The 17,934-nt window shown below is 39.3% G+C and overlaps 2 protein-coding genes across 3 annotated transcripts in view; both read right to left on the bottom strand.

Moving 5' to 3' along the window:
- The window catches only part of LOC102949781 (trace amine-associated receptor 8), a 45,885-nt gene that overhangs the window by 14,902 nt on the left and 13,049 nt on the right, over positions 1 to 17,934 (bottom strand). The window lies entirely within an intron of this gene.
- On the bottom strand, positions 4,322 to 5,465 carry TAAR9 (trace amine associated receptor 9). Its single transcript, XM_007078765.2, has one exon. It carries the CDS (start codon positions 5,463 to 5,465, stop codon positions 4,419 to 4,421), a length of 1,047 nt encoding a protein of 348 aa, XP_007078827.1. The 3' UTR covers positions 4,322 to 4,418.

The raw sequence follows: 17,934 nt of genomic DNA, 5'->3' as shown, positions 1-17,934 counted from the left end.
AGAGGCCAAATAGTGATGGGACACTTGACATTGTGATACCAAGTGATCATCTGTGTCTTACTAGCCATGATTATGTAGGTCTTCTTGAATCTTCAAAGTCATAAAGTTGGGTGGGTCTGGCAAATTCTTGGTGAAATGGAAACTATACACCCAGAACCAAGACTGAGCAAAGCCGGACAGCATGAGCCTGGAGCCCATGTCACCCACCACAGTTGCACCAGTGTCCCTTCCGTCTCACATTTCAGCAAACTGAAGAGGATGAAAAGATCTAGCCTGGTTTATGGATAAGCTGTCTCAGTCTGTGGGTGCAAACCAAAAATAGACGGCAGTGGCCTTACAGACTTGCGTTGGCCCAGGGATGAAAATCTTCTCAATAGGAAGACTTTTGTTTTGACTAATTATATTAATTGAAGGACACCAAAAAGTTATTCTACCTGAACTTCACTCTTCATTAGCATTTTATTCTTTTTCTAAAGTACTTCTCTCTGAATGTCCCCTAAAGTGTCTCTTGGGCCTTCATCCACTCCAAAGGGAAACTCTGAGAATAGTATGTTTTATTGTAAATGCTCGAATGTGAACAATTAAATTAACTTAGCCGATGGTTATTGCTTAGGAGCTCAAATTACTGGTGGGAAAGGACACAGCACAAATAGTTGTTCCCAGCCAGCAGTGAAAGGGAGCTCCTAGGAGATGGTAGAAAGTAGAGACAGGGCAGGCTGGGGACTCAAGTGGAATTTGTCTGTCCCGTAAATGCAACCAGGATGAGTCATAACAAGGATCTTATCCGTTCTTACCTTTGAAATGGTCTATACTCCTTAGCTTAGTACAAACCTCAGAAGCTAATGAAATTTGTCCTTTGGCATGAGACATAGTTGAGGGCTTATCTTTACACTTGGGCTGTGTGTGTGTGTGTGTGTGTGTGTGTGTGTGTGTTTGAACACAATAAATATGTCAGCACCCAAGCAATGCTTGGGAAGATAGTTCATGCGTTTTCATTTCTGAGACATATTGTTAGTTTTTCTGGCTGGGTCACAATGGTAGGAAAGCATTGACTTTGAAGGCTGACAGACAGAGGTCTAAATACGTAGCTCCAGCACTTAGTGCATATAATTTCTGCAGAGCTGGTTTCCTCATTAATTATTCCTATGACTAATAGTAGCAAGAAAAACAAAATACTCCTCATAATCCACATAATAGGAAAGCAAGGTAAGCAGTTTATACACATGTCCTTTTATTTATGTAGATATATGTAGTTTTTGATTCAGATTTTTAAATTTCTGCCTTCCTTGACTCTTATGAACACACTTAGAGAAGTTATTCTCCATGAAGGGTTTATTTTGACCTTACGTCATTTTCTGAACCAGCTAAGTGGTTCATTCCACAGAACCCTGCAGTTATTCCTGCATGAGCTCTGATTTCTAATCAGAAAATATTATGTTGGGTGGGTTTAGGGCAACTTTATCAGTAAGTGGCAGGGCTGTGAATAATCCGTCAATAACACATTACAAAGACAGCGTAGACCAGGACTAGGTGCTTTCAGAGAGCCAGCAGTGCAACTGGGCACTGCTGTCACGGCATTTCCTCATTTATTCCTGATGTCCTAATTGATGATCACCTGAACCACAGCTATTGTTCTGTGACTTTCAATGTCTGAGCTCTCCATTTCAACTTTTTTCTTTTTTTAATTATACAAAACCTTATACAATGTAGCAGCCGTACTTTCAGGATTTACTAAATTGAGAAAAATACATGTGGACAAAAGCTATTATGGATTCAGTAAGGCTTTTATGTGAATTTTTAGTTTATGAATTAAAAATAAACACGTATTTTAAATAGTAGTACATACATTGTATTTATGTGCCCTACAACATGGGGCATAAGTGGTCTAATTAGTTCTTTGCAAGAGTTCTGCTGCCTCCCGTTGGCTGAAGCAGACAACTTGGGAACCAGAGCTCATTAGGATTAAGAGACGCAGCTCAGGAACAAGTGTCAAGGTCAGGTTTTACTCTGAGGACAGTCTTGCAGAATGAAGCCTGTTTCCCATCGCCAATGTGTCTTGTTTCGAATGGATCGATGGCCCTGATGCCATTTGGTATGCAGCTAGCCAAGAAATTAATAGCTTACTTGTATAAATAATTGAGGTGTAGAGGAGGGGAGTAATGCTATAGCAATGGTCTAGTTCGTTTGGGGGAAAATAAGTCAGTATTATTTTTTTATAAAAAGCTTCCTACAAGAAGAATAGAAAAATAAACAAGAGAGAGCACATTTGAAGTATTATTCTCCATTTACCGATATGTACAACAGCTTCAAAACATCACTGGACAGAATTTCTGTAATTTTATCTAAAGATTACACTCTACATAGTGCGAGTGACCAGAAGTCTAGTATATATTTTTAAGCCTCCCTGATTGATTTTTCTTATTGTTTATGAGTGTCAGTGTAAGTTTACACTTGCACTTGAGAGAAGGACACGTTTCTATGAAGACAACATTCCTGACTCACCATCAAAGGGAAGGAATGTGGGCGGGGCACCTGAGCTGTGAGCCTTTGAAAGGTGGTCAATACACTTGTTCCTTGACTTTACCATCTCAATCACAAACAGGTACTATGCTACAAAGGCATTCATTCGTATTCCTTTCATCCTCTTTAAGTTATCTTTAACTTCCCCCCAAATTCTCTGAGCTCTGTCTGAAAGATATTAACATGCCAATATGAAACAGCTTAATTTCATATAAAATATTTCCAAACAAATTTATTTACAAAATCTGTAACATGTAAAGTTTATGTACCTCTATTTACTTAGCTATCTCTTCTTTTCATTTCATAAAACAGATTTGTAGAGAACAGTCTGTGAAAATAAGCAAAGATTTAAGGCTGTGAATCAAAGATTTGAGAAGGCGAATCACCCTATTACTAGTTTCTTTCAAATTTTAACTCTACCTTAAAATAGTCAACATATATTCTTTTAGTTAAAATGAATTAAAATTCATGTGGCTAAGGGGCAACCGGGTGGCTCAGTCAGTTAAGCGTCCGACTCCAGCTCAGGTCGTGATCTCACCGTTCGTGGGTCCGAGCCCCCCGTCAGCCTCTGGGCTGACAGCTCAGAGCCTGGAGGCTGCTTCGGATTCTGTGTCTCCCTCTCTCTCTGCCCCTCCCCCACTCACACTCTGTCTCTGTCTCTCTCTGTCTCTCTCTTTCTCAAAAATAAATAAACATATATTTTTAAAAATTCATGTGGCTAAGACAAGCTATCGTATGAGAAAACTGGAGCTATTCCTAAAATGTATAATGCCAGTTTGGGTGTTAGCTATTCCAAAATAATACTTGGTTATATTTGGGTCACTCAGCTTTATATTTCCAATGTCAAATACAGTGTCTGGTGCAAAGAAAGGACTCAAAAGTCACACATTTGTGAATGTGAAAATTATACATATTTTACTCCAAATTTCTAAACAAGAAGTCCAGAAACCATTTTCTTGTTCACCTGCTTTTTGATTGTAATAAATTATGTTACCCAAAAGTAAGATGTAGTGTGTAATCACATAATCATCACACACGCTTTTTGTGAAGGCAGCCTCTGTGAAATGGAGACAAAGCACTGTCAGGGTTCAGAAAACACAGGAGTTCCAGGGTTTTTTGCACAATGTTCAGTAACTAGGAAATTCCATATTTCAACTCTCTACAAAGTCCTTTTAGACTAAAAAAAGTTCCAAGAATTTTAATCTTGTATTTACTTTTCAAACAAAGTATACTTTAAAGAGGATTTTGGCCCCAGGGTGCCTGGGTGGCTCAGTGGGTTAAGCATCCGACTCTTGGTTTCAGCTCAGGTCATCAGTCTTGCATGGGGCTCCCCTCTCACAGCGTGGAGCCTGATTGAGATTCTCTCTCCTTTTTATCTCTGCCCCTTCCCAGCTCTCTCTCTCTCTCTCTCTCTCTCTCTCTCTCTAAGTAAATAATAAATAAACTTTAAAAGAAAAAAAAAAAAGATTTTTGTCCCTAAAACATCTAACTTACAAGTTAGGCAGAAACTCTTCTTTTGTTTCTCTGTTTTTTGAACAACTGAACATTGGTAATGAATGTGGGAGAAACTACAAAGCTTCAAATTGTTTGAAGAAACAAGTAGGAAATTCAGAGAAGATGTTAGAAATCACCATAGAAATTAGAAACCCATAGAGGAAAACTAAGAATACTAAATAGGAAGTAATCAGGATTTTTTTTTTTTTTTGGTCTATAACTAAATTCAAAAAAAAAAAAATGCTGAAGTACATAAGGACAACAAATGCTTTAGAACAACTAAATGTTGAATATAACATCCTCCCACTTGGCAGATGATAACACTTGCCTCTCTTGATTGAAGTGCTTAATTTCACACTTGACCTTAATTCCATGTTAGTTTCCAAATCCCTGCAGCCATCTTGTCACTCTATATCTGCTTCTTCAGACAACAAATTGATTGTTGACGAATCTCTCCTTAAGACTTTACCACTTATGATAAGTTTTATTGCCTTCCGAAACCACGGGTAAAAGAAAGCATATATCAAGGGATTCATAGCTGAGTTGTAATAAACACACCACACTAAAATCTCATAAACATAAGGAGGAGTTATAAAATTCATGTAAGCATCAATCACGGCATCAATAATGTATGGCAGCCAAGAGACAAGAAATGCTGTCATAGCAATACCCAATGTTTTAGCAGCTTTTCTCTCTCTCTTTGCTACCCGTTCTTTGTAACTCTCTGAGGAAGACTGAGCATGGCTGGCTGAACTTTCTATTTTCCTAGCCTGATGTTTGGCCACCAAAAAGATCTTACCATATATAAACACCATGGCGACAGTGGGTATAAAGAATAGAAGGAAACAAAGTAGAACCCAGTTTTGATTCAGTGGCGCCTGACACCCTCCTACACAGGTGAGAGCAACAACCAAGTCCTCGATTCCTTCCTCATTGGCCCCAGTGTAGAAGATGGAAAAGCTATAGGTGATGGAAAAGAACCAAGAGAGAACAATGCATATGCCTGATACCAAGACAGTAAACTTGGTTGGATAAGTCAGAGGATCGGTTACAGCAATATATCTATCAACGGAGATACAGCATAAATGAAATAAAGAAGCAAAACAGAAGGAAGTATCAAAACATGTATGAAATTTACAGTAACTCTCCCCGAAGTACCAGCAGCTCTCCACAGACCTCACTGTGCTGAAGGGCATGACAGTCACCCCCACCAAGAAGTCAGCGCAGGCCAGGGACACGATCAGAAAGTTTGTAGGTGTGTGCAGCTGTTTGAAGTGAAGGATAGCAATAATAACCAGTAAGTTTCCAAACATGGCCAGCACAGCCCCAAAACCAAGGACTGTGTACAGAATTGCTCGAGGACCCGGTGAGTACGAGGTTTTAATGCAGGATCCATTCACATTCTCATAGCAAAGTTCCACAGCTGCAGCTTGGGCGGAATTGTTCACCATTGCCCTGTGGTTTGAATTACTTTAAAGTTGTCAAATTCCCTATTTAAGCGATTTAAAACAAGAAGAGGTTAATTTCAAGAGTGTCTAGGAGGGGGAAAATATCCGGTTAAAATGGAGGCTAGTAATTTTCTACCTTTTTTTTTTTGGCATGTTAACTACCACCCCTTGATCTTTCTAAAAAGTATCCCCATGTTTTTAATATATTTAGAGTGGGAACTTGTTTCAGAAAGCCATTAAAGTATAGTCAAGTATAGTACAAAATAAATAATTGGCAATACATTTAGTCCAACGATATATATGTACATCTTAGGTATTAGATTGATATCAGATAATAATAGATTAATATATATTAAAATGTAATTGGCTCATCATTAGAAAAATCCCCTTTTTTGTGTGACTTTACCTTCGGAAATTTCACCTGTAACCACCTGAGTTGAGAAATAATTAGGCTACCAAAGGTTGAGTTATATTCACTAAGTTATCTCCCCTGAGTAGCTACTTCAGCAGTAATGACAAGCTATACTCCATTTTTTCAAGAAGGGAAAAATAAATTACGTCTTCAAATTATGACCTCCAAATCCCTATAGTATAGCATGTGAAGACTGAGGAAACATTTGTTCATAATAGCTTGCTAAACTTACTTAGGTAACACACTTCTTCTATTGCTTATATTTTCAGAGTTTGGGTGTTTTTTTTTTTTTTTCTTTTTTATTTACTCATGGTTTGGACAGCTTGAGATGATTTGCAGAACTATTCTTAGAAAGTGATACTAATATAATTTGTGTGTAAGTATTTTCCAGGCTAATAGCTAGTTTCAGATGTCTAAATTCGATAAGATTGTTTGAAATAAACAATAATTCCCCTAGATGATAAGATTGATTAAAGTAAACAATAATTCCTCTAGACCTTCACCTCCCCATTCTTAAAAAAAAATAGTATAGTTGTAAAACTAGCACAGAGAAGTAGGCACTCCCTGCAGTACACTGGATCTAATTTGTAGATTAGTCACGTCTCTGGCAGGAATGGATTCAAGCAAAGTTACCCAAAGTTCAAATAGAGAATACGTTTCTTTCTTTAGGTATCTGAGAGTTTTTCTTTTAATCCTGAGACACACAGTCTTAAAACAGTTTGCAGATCTCACCAAGTAACAGTGAATAATTAATTTTTACTTTATTTAATCATGAAAAGGTATAATCTTGCATCTAAATCTTAATGTTTGAACTAGAGAGTGGAGTATTTGTATTGCCATGTATCCCATATCATAGGTCTGACCTCTGTTGAAAGTGAAGGATCCTAGAAAAAGCTATATGCATGGGGCGCCTGGGTGGCCCAGTCGGTTGAGCGTCCGACTTCAGCTCAGGTCATGATCTCACAGTCCGTGAGTTTGAGCCCCACATCGGGCTCTGTGCTGACGGCTCAGAGCCTGGAGCCTGTTTCAGATTCTGTGTCTCCATCTCTCTCTGAACCTCCCCCATTCATGCTCTCTCTCTCTCTGTCTCAAAAATCAATAAAGGTTAAAAAAATTTAAAAAAAAAAAAGAAAAGAAAAAGCTATATGCATACATATAGGTGTGTTTACCTTTTATCTATTTATCTATACTCTCCAGGTAGTAGAAATCACTGGTCTGTAAATTTTAAGTGTTTGTGTACAGGGGTATGTCGGTGTGGGGGGTGTGGGAGGCGGGGGTATACACCCATGGTGTTTTCAGGCTTTGCCATTCTGGGTGTTTTAAGTCAATTCATTTTTCCTTTTATTTCTCAGTTTAATGCTTTATTTAGGCCCTCACTGGTTTGATGGCATAAATCTATGTCCCATCTTTACTCCTGGGATTCCCCACTTGAGTGCATCCATGTACTCACAAGTTAGTCTACCCAATAAAATCTCCATTTGACATGCTCTGTATTTTCTTCTTCTTCCTCAGCTATCCTGATAAAGTCTACCAGATCTCTTATTTTATTCTCAATCTGACTAAAGGAATTTTACCATTGCCACCATAGATGATGCCCTACCTGAAAGTCTGAGTGTCTATGTAAAAGATAATATCCTCCCCAACCTTTAACCACCCCCCCCCCCCGCCATTTCATTGGTGTCCAAGTAATGCTTCTACTGTGAAAAAAAAAAACAAAAACCCTGAGCCCTTCTTCAGGCCTTCATACTCGGACCTTAGAATAACAGATTTCAGTCCTATAGAAGGTCTTAAAATGTGTCCTTCCATAGAAGCAAAGACCCTTGAGAAGTAACGAGTACTCCTAAGACCCACATCTTTGTGCTTAATACTTTTCGCCAGTAAAATGAAATAGAGCTTCAAAAAAACATGGTTCATCCAAGTGATGGGACAGGGAAGGTATAGGAATAAACTGGAATATATTTTTATATCAGAAACTAAGACAGAGATTTTTTTTTTAATGTTGGCATTTTACAAAGACACTGTTGCTAACTTGAATAGACTCCCACTAGTCAAATTTGGATAATTTGTGTGCCAAAATAATGAGGGAGAATAAAAGGTTGTAAATGGGTGTGTTGTATGGGGAAAGGGAATCTATAAAGCCATGCTAATGATAGATAGATTAGATAGATAGATAGATAGATAGATACATAGATAGATAGATAGATAAAGAAGGGCTCTTCCTTATAGTAGAATACCAAGCACAACTGACATAGAGAGAGAAAGTGCTAGAGCTGGAACATCATAATTTTGGAAGCATCACATTAATATTGACTAAAGCAAGAATCATCTATTGATGCTAAATCTTAGAATAGGGGAGAAGAATTTTGATGAGAATCTGGTATTTATATGGTATAAAATGTCATCTCCTACTGACTCCTTATTAGTTGCAAGAGAAATAAAAATAGTAGCTATCCAGTGAAGAAACCAAATAAAACCTTGACTGGGTAATCAAATCAACATCACTAATGATGTTGATTGAGGAGGACATGGCCACATATACCTCTGGAGAGATATTCTGAGAGGCACACGATAAGACGTATACGGCATTCCAGTCAGGAATGCGTAACCAGAATCTAATCATGAAGAAATTTCAGATAATACCAAGTTGAGAAACATTCTATTTTTGAAAGGCAGGAGGAGGGAAGGTTATAGTCTTCAAAAATGTTTGTGTGATAGAAGACTGAAGAACCTTTCCAGAATAAAGAAGACTGAAGGGCAAGACAACTAAAGGAAATGTGTGGTTTTAGAATGGAATGTATTACTGGGCCAATCGACAAAATGGAAGTATGAGTGGTAGATGGTAAAAGTATTGTGTCGGTATTGAATTACTGAGATGTTTAGGGCTAATGGGCCATGATGTATACAACGTACTCTGAGATGGTTCAGGAAGAAAATTATATTCTCATACCGATAAAGAAGGTGAGAGAGAGGGCAAATGTCAAAGCAAACAGGGCAAAATTTTCCTAGGTGAACCCAGATAAAGAGTACGTAAGTGTGCTTTGTACAACTTTGCACAGCTTCTCTGCGGGTGTAAAATTATTTCCAAATAAAAACTTTCTTTTGCAAAACACAATTTTGAAAACTTGGACCTTTAGTAGCTTCCTTTTTATTCATCATCATGCGCAAGCCACTCTCAACCCCCCACCACCTTGCCCATAGAAAACCTCTATACCAGCAGTGGTTCTGGTGTCCTGCCTGAGTGAACCAACCTCTCCTGTTCACACCGCCACTGTAAGTGCAGAAAGCCTTGAGATGCATCTCATTTTAACATAATGCTACCTTTTACACCCCCGAAGCACAACACTTCACATCTTCACTCGTATTTCTGCAACTTCATGATTTCTCTGTGAACAACAGAGAACGTAAAATGAGTCTATCTGAGTGGCTACGGTTGTAGAATAGGGAGGAATAGTTTGCCCCATCCGAGAGGCAGGGCTGTGAATCATGGAGGAACTTAGGAAACCAGAGAAAGGGAAAGGGTAATTGTGCTTCTACCCAAAATTGACTTCGAAGTGGTTTTTCGGGTGCCCAGAATATAATCCTACACCAACAGAACCAGAATTTCATGTAAGGAACCTAGGCATTGTAGGTATATTCAGTGACCATATAGTGAAAGCCATTAGCAATTGCCAGAATTCAACCAAATGTCATTTTAATATCTAAAAATTGAGACAGTATTAGGAAAGAATGCATGAATAAGGCAGAAATGAGGTGCAAAGATGTTAAGAGGTAGATGGAACATTCATGGACAGGATCTTCCTTTAGAAAAAGAATACAAAATTACAAAAGCAAAGTTAGTTATGTAACTGTGAAGCAGAGAAAAGAAATCACCACGGTTTCTTAGCTTTTACCTAAGAAACTAGGTAAACTTGAGCCTAAGTGTCCATCTTGTTATCAAGCACCTGATGTGAGAGGTACTTCCGTGACCATCCACTTGAAAATTGCTTCTTCCCATAATAATCACTGTGGCCCTTGAGAGCTTGGAGATGTATCATTCAATAGAAGAATCCTTCCATATTAATTTCAACAAACGTGAGTAATCATTTAATTCAAAGCTGAGATTGTTATCTGGTCATTTTGGGCTCTGAAAGCTACCAGGCATAAAAGGGGATTAGGGGGGCGCCTGGGTGGCTCAGCTGGTTAAGCATCTGACTCTTGATTTTGGCTCAGGTCATGATCTCACAGTCATGAGATCGAGCCCCACGTCAGATTCCATGCTGACAGTGTGGATGGAGCCTGCTTGGGATTCTCTCTCTACCTCTCTCTCTGCCCCTCCTCTGCTTGTGCTCTCTCTCTCTCTCAAAAATAAATAAATAAACCTAAAAAAAAAAAAAAAAAAAGGAGGTTAGGATATTTGCTCCTGCAGCAGTAACCCTGGGCTGTCCCGTGCAGTGAGCACAGTAAATGATATGGCTGGAACTCTTGACCAGTGGCAAAGGTTAAAGAAATAACTTAGTCAAATAAAGGTAGGATTTCTAAAGGCTCGATTTGCTCAGAAATGAAGCACCCCCACTGAGTAAATAAACCTAACAGCGAAGGTACTGGCCAAAGGCAAAGGAGGACGAAATCAGTGGTGGGAAAAAAAAAAAACAAAACAACATATGTCAACTACAACCCCATGATCAATTGTAGAAAAGGGGATTGTTTCACTTAACATAATTTTCCCAGTATCTTAATTTTAAAACATGTATAGTATAATTCCCTTTTTCATTTCTTTTATCTCCCTCTATCTCACTACTTTACATAGGGTGTATTAGTGGTGTTTAACTTTATAATTTACTCTGTAAGCTATTGGACATTGAGAGAGGATTGTATGCCATCCAGAAATCATAAACTTGGAGCTGGAAGCAATAATTAAGAGGACCGAGTTGCCACTTGGGTAAGAGGTGAATGTGTGTGGGGTTATATAAGGAATACTATGTGAAGAGAAAAAGAAGCACTTGAAAATGTAAGTATGGGGAAAAGAGAATGTTGACTGTAGGCGACATGTATTAATTTGAATGCCCAGTATTCAAATATTCTTCCTATTGTGACAATACCAAGCTAGGGGAAATCAACAGCTGTGATATGACCCTCTCCTTACACCAATGCCCAAAGGGTGAATGCACATATCCATTCAGAACTCGGATAAGAGATTCTTCACAGCAGCTGCAGTAGAGTCCAAAGAGCAGGAGATAATGTTGTTCCATTAATAGGGTGGCAGAGGCCAGCTGAGAAAGAAAATTCCTGCAGAGGAATCTTCCTCTGGTTCCTCTCTGAATCTGGTTCTCCAGCCTTCCTAGAGATTTGGGGGCTTGATCTCATGACCCTGAGATCATGACTTCAGCTGAAATCAAGAGTCAGATGCATAACCAGCTGAGCCACCCAGGCGCCGCCCCCCCCCCCCCATCTCCTTTTATGCCTGGTAGTTTTTGGAGCTCAAGAATCTTCCTAGAGATCTCCTGCTTACCCTAAACCTTTCTAATTAGTTGAATTTCTCCATAAAACCACTTAAAATGAGAAATGAGAATGAGAAAAAATGAGAATTCCAGGGTGATTGCTTGCTTTGGGGCTTAGATTACCCACAGAGGAGAAAGTTGGGGTAGGAGCTGGGGAGGGCAGGGGATTTTCAGGTGGGGTTTGTTGAAGCTGAGATGCCTATGGACAAACAACCTGGGACTTGTCCACTGGACAAATGGATAGATTTTTGTAGAAGCAAAAGGCTAGCAAGTGTTATTGGGGACCATCATATGTCATCATCAATCGCTGAGGAAACTGACGGTGCTAAGGGAATGATTACTTATTATGAATATACTATGTGTCAGACATCTACTGAGAGTCACTATAACACCATAAAATTACAAGTCAGTGAATGACTTTACAATTCCACATTATGGCCTGAATAAAATTTTCCAAGATGCTAGATTTATTTTGTAGAGCATGGAACAAATCAGGTATAATGACGAAATTTCCATTATTAGATTCTCTCTGGACCAAAATCTTATTGATGCAATATTTTCCGTCACATAGTTCAAATGATATTATAGGGTTTTTTTCAGCCATTAAAAAAATTTCCGTTTCTTGACTTATCGGTGTCCAACATATCGTCAGTTGAGACAGTTTCTTTGATTTTAAGACAAAACTGTGTTTCTAAACACTATATTCTTGGTTTGGAGAGGATTTAATTTATAATCTAGAAGTCATATACTTAATAGTAATATAAATTATTACGCTTGAAAATTGGATCCCCAAAATAATAGGTAAAAATGTGAAGGGGAATGGGGCATATTAACTCATTACCTCTTGGCATGTTTTTTTTTTTTCAAATTTTTACTTAAATTCTAGTTATTTAACATATAGTGTAATATTGGTATCAGGACTAGAATTTAGCAATTCATCGCTTACATATAATATCCAGGCTCATCATAACAAGTGCCCTTCTTAGCACCTATCACCTATTTAGCCCACCCCCCACCTACCTCTTCTATCAACTCTCAATCCAATCTCTATCATTAAGAGTCTCTTGTGGTTTGTTCCCCTCTCTGTCTCTCTTTTTTTTCTTCCCATGTGTTCATCTGTTTTGTTTCTTAAATTCAACATATGAGTGAAATCATACGGTATTTGTCTTTCTCTGACTGACTTATTTTGCTTAGCATCATACACCCTAGCTCCATACATGTTGTTGCAAATGGCAAGATTTCATTCTTTCTGATGGCTGAATGCCCTGTCTTTCTTACGGAACTATTTCAAAAGTGAGGTTTCCATTCTCTTTTACGACGCTCTCATTTTTTCCCCCCATACTCTGCTGCCCCTTAGCGGTCACTCTGAACAGTACTGGGCAGCCCAAACAAAAGCTGAGTCGGTAAATGCCCAGAAGGAAGTATCTCTTTAAAAATGAGCCCCTTTGCCAACAAAATTAGCCCCTTCCCCCCATCCCTGCAAAATAAGCCCCACACCAAACACTTTGAAAGCTTGTCAGGTAGGTGGCTATCTCCACTCTCTCTTCCAAGCCAGCCCTCCATAGAAACGGACAATTTTTCAAACTTTGGTCCTCATTAGAATCATGTGAGGTTCTTAAGCTCTCCAGTTGCTACACCCCAAAGTTCCATCCTCTCTCTAGCACTGAAGTAAAACCCGAAATATGCTTCTTCAACCAAGCATCCCACACAATTCTGTCATTCTTCTACAGACCCCTTTTTTGAGAGACACTGCTCCAGGGGAATCAGCACAGTGGTCAAGGACAGAACTCTAAATTTAGGTCAGAAAAAATCACGTCCATTCATTCCACTCAGACTTGCTGAGCACCTTCTAGTGCCAGGCATCCGTGCGAGGTGCTAAGAACGCAGATAAAAGCCACAATCCCTAACTTGAATAAGTTCATAGTTGAGTTTGGGAGAGGCCAAGTAAACAATTACAGTGCTCTGAGATAAGAACTCTGGAAAGAGAGACTCAGACGAGCACTCCCAGAGATGTAGAGGGGGGTAGGGGAGGGCCTTGGGGAGAGCCAGTTTGATGGCATTTACCTTAGAAAGTTCTCCAGGTAGAGACTCTGAATTGAGTTAGGAAGGATGGATGAGTGGCACTTAAGCTTCCCGTTTCTGTGACCCTGCACACATCGCCAAACTCTCTGAGCTTCACCTGGTCACTTGCATAACTAAAGGACAGGTTATATGCCTGTGGATTTGTAATTGTGTGGCTGTTTCTGGTGCTTTTTGCTTTTACTTGACAGTGTGTCTTAGGGTTTGCTGTCATTGCAGTGTTTGTGACAGGTGAAATAAAGCACCCCAAGATGTCGTTCACTGACTCCAGATAGATCCACCCCCCTAATGTTTTATGGTCCCATTTACACATAGGGTGCAGATGCCTTATGAAGGACAGCTGCTACTCTTCCAACTAAAACAGGTAAGATCCTAACTGCTCACTGAATCTCCTTAATAATTTCACGATAATCAACCAAACGGAAAGCTGTAATGCATTTATATGTAGCCTTGTCATTGATCGTGCAACTTCAGTGAAACCCAAGAAATGTTTAAATGGAAAACAGGCTGAGACCATGTAAGATGAGAGGAAATGGGAAGGACCAGAGATGGAGGGAAGGGGTAATGAGAAGAAGACAGAGGAAAGGATGGTAATTCTCCCTCCTTCGCAGCCCAGCACCACAAACATCTCTTCATGAGGTCCCTCCTAAAGCAAGGTCACCAGCCGTGCACAGTGTTTTTTCTGGCCCACAATTCCTGCAATAGTGAAAATTAACACTTACCCTGTGCTAGGCACTCTCACAAAAGCATCTTTTCATTGTTAACTCGTTTAATCATCACAATTCTATGAGGCAATGTTATCATTTCTACCTGACGCATGAAAATGGAGGTAGGGGCTTTGACTCACTTCCCAGGATTCACAGAGAGTAAGGTGCAGAAGTAGGATTTGTATGAACCTGTCCTAGATTTCCACTCTTTCCGTAAGCTATCTGAGGACAAGGACTTGGTAGTGGCCTTTTATCTCCGTCTTCCTCATTTCAGTGGCTTGTGAAAAGGGAGGCACTGAAAATCATACTGATGACTTCAGGAAGGAAAAAGGAAGTTGGAGAAAGAGTGGTTTAGCAAGTTTTGAGAAGAGACATTGGAACTCATAACCGGGAGAATTCAAAGCCAAGACTCAGCTGATTATCTCCTAAACTATAGATGAGCTGACTACTGTAGGAAGTCCTTCACTATTTTTAATATTTACACTTTTTTTACAATCTCCAATAATCTTTACTCCAATCTTTAACACCATATTGCTTTTTAAATTGAGATATAATTGACATTAAGATGGTGTTAATTCTAGGTATACAACATAATGGTGATGAGGACTTTTAACATGGACTCTCTTAGCAACTTTCAAATATACAATACAGTATTATTAATAATAGTAACCACTCTTCCCTGGATTTATTCATTTTATAACTAGAAGTTTATAACTTTCGACCACCTTTACTCATTTTGCCCACCCCCTACCCCCTCCCCTCCCTCTGGCCACCACCAATCTGTTCTCTGGCAACTACCAACCTATTGTTTGTACCTTCAAGTTTGTTTGTTTGTTTGTTTTCAATTCTATGTATGTGACATACAGGTTTTGTCTTTCTCTATATGATCTATTTCATTTAGCATAGTCATAGTGCCCTCAAGTTCCATCCATGTTGCAAATGGCAGAATTTCCTTCCTTTTTATGGTTAAATAATATTTCACTGTGCATGTGTGTGTGCCTGCGGGCATGTGTGTGTGTGTGTGTGTGTGTGTGTGTGTGTGTGTATTCCAGTTTTTTTATGCATTCATCTATCAGTGAACAATTAGGTCATTTCCCTGTCTTCACTATTGTAAATAATGCTGCAGTGAACGTGAGTATGTAGATATCTTTTCAAACCAGTGACTTTGTTTCTTTCAGATAAATACCAAGAAGTAGCATCAGTGGATCATATGGTAGTTTTGTTTAATTTTTTGAGGACCCTCCATGCTATTTTCCATAGTAGCTGCATCAATTTACATTCCCACCAACAGTGCATGAAGGTTGTCTTTCTCTATATCCTCACTAATATTTGCTATTTCTTGATTTTTGATAATAGCCATCCCAACGGGAGTAAGAAGATAGGTCATTGTGGGTTTGATTTGCATTTCCCTGATGATTAAAAATATCTGCACTTCATATACTTATATATGTGTCTTCTTTGGAAAACTGTGTATTCAGGTCTTCTGCCAATTTTTAAGTTGGATTATCTTTTTGCTATCGTCATATGAGTTCTTTGTAATTTTTGGATATTAAACCATTTGTCAAATACATGATTTGCAAATATCTTCTTCAATTCCATAGTTTGCCTTTTTGTTTTATCGATGATGTCCCCTGCTGTCCAGGAGCTTTTTAGTTTGATGTGGTCCCACTTGTTTATTTTTGCTTTTGTTGCCTTTGGTGTCAAATCCAAGACTGATGCCTAAGAGCTTACTCCCAATGTTTTCTTCTAGAAGTTCTATGGTTTCAGGTCTTATGTTCAATATTTTGCATGTGGTTCTTCAGTTTACTTAACACAATTTGTTAAAGAAATTATTTTTTCCTATTGTATGTTCTTGGCTCCTTTGTCATAAATTAACCGATCAGATATGCATAGGTTTATCCCTGGGCTCTGTATTCTGTTCCATTGATCTATGTATCTCTTTTTATGACAATGCCATACTATTTTTATTACTATGGTTTCTAATATACTTTGATATTTAAACTTTCAAAGACTGCGTTCCAGAATAATCTCACCACAAATAGAATTTATGGAAAACATTCTCTCTTCAACTATAAAGACCAAAGGATATATATAATGGAATATTTTATAATATTATTATACATATTATTGTTTATATATGTATGTATATTGTGCATATGTGTATAATATTATTGCATATATAATAATACTGTAATATAGGTCATTTCATTATAGTTGCCCAACCATTTCCTCAGTATAGACTTCTAAAGGTGAGAAGGATGGGTTGAAGAGCTAGTACATCACATTTAAAAGTTTGCAGGGTCTGTGTCAATCTGTAGAGCTACAACTTTGTAAGCGTGTCCATTCCCCCCATACACCTACACCTGTCAGTACTGTGTTATTATTATTCTTTCTCGTATTGTCAGTCTGTTAGGTCTAACAACGGTGGATTTTACCTGAGCTCTGTGATCTTGGAAAACAGCTATGGTTAAGGTCCTCGCACCTTTGGTGCTCTGGGAAATGACTTATTGAAATAACCACCCTTCCTTATATGACACAGATAAGACTCACAGATGTCTCCCCACCCCCCCCCCACACCCCCCACATTTACCTATGACAAGGCCGGAAAGAAAAGGTTCCCATTCTTTGCTTCATAAATGATTAGCTGAACTTCTGGTCTCTACAGATCAGCTGGAACAAAATGCTTGTTAACCAAACTTTGCTTAACACTTGCTCCTTCCCCAGGTGCCTGAACTTTGGTCCACCACCCTCAGCCTGAGCCAGCACACAGCTGGCCTCTCCAGCTGAATAGACCCGTCTCAGGGTAAAACATTTTCCGATCTTGTTTTCCTACCCACTCCAAATGCTCACACCCAGTTCTTTCTAGTTCTGTTTACTCCCGTCTATAAAAGAAAAGTCGTATGGCCTGACTCCTGAGACATTTGCAGATCTTATGGTCAGAGGGTTCTCCCCATCACAACAGCCTCTTCCCCCCATTGCAATAACGTTTAAGTTAAGTCTCTCCTTACTAAGTCCAGATTTGTTTTTTACTTGACACGTCAAAACGTTGACGGCAAAACAGCTTGTTTTGGTTCACTTTCCTTTGCGTAATTTTGTTTGCTTTCCAGGTGTGGTTATTGGCTATTTTGGTGTCTCTCATTCAGTTTACAAACCTTCCCAGATTCGCTCACTCCCAGCGGATTCCAGCCATTTGTTCCCAGAAGATCCAGCCACCGGGTCAACACTGGTTCAACAGTGCTGGGTCTCTCAACATGCCTACCATGAACGTGGGTTTCTGCAAAGCCTTCATTGTGGGCCCTGAGTGAGCCACAGCAACAACAGGACACAGCCACAAGCCAAGCCAAGCCACCGAGGCCACAGCCTCTGTTTCACTTTTTCCTTGAAACAATGTACAGTTCTGTTTGGGATCTGACTTTCTAGAACTTAGGTAACACAACCCGAAAGTGCAGAGGGACTTAAACGCCCATGGGGTGACCTTTGGTCCATGAAAATCAAAAGACGAAAGGGAAGCAAACTTAAATACTCCTCCCTCCTCCCCTTTCCCTCAAGCTTCTCCAGATTTGGTTCCAAATCACTGTGGGTATCTGAAAGGCCGATCTGGAAGATGTCCCACGCCACTGGTCCCAACTGCCTAAGCCATGCTTTCTTGGTGATGTGCCACTTTATATTTCTCTCCCTCTCTCCTGCCTGGCTTCCCCTTTCCCCTTGCTCCTGCTGCCCTAGGATTACTGTAAAGCTTTACTATGGGGATGGGGAAGGAAAGGAGATGTTGCATAAAGATACAAACTTGCAAACCA

Source organism: Panthera tigris, chromosome B2 (genome assembly GCF_018350195.1).
Source record: "Panthera tigris isolate Pti1 chromosome B2, P.tigris_Pti1_mat1.1, whole genome shotgun sequence".
Taxonomy (NCBI): domain Eukaryota; kingdom Metazoa; phylum Chordata; class Mammalia; order Carnivora; family Felidae; genus Panthera; species Panthera tigris.
This window is presented reverse-complemented; position numbering and strand designations above follow the sequence as displayed.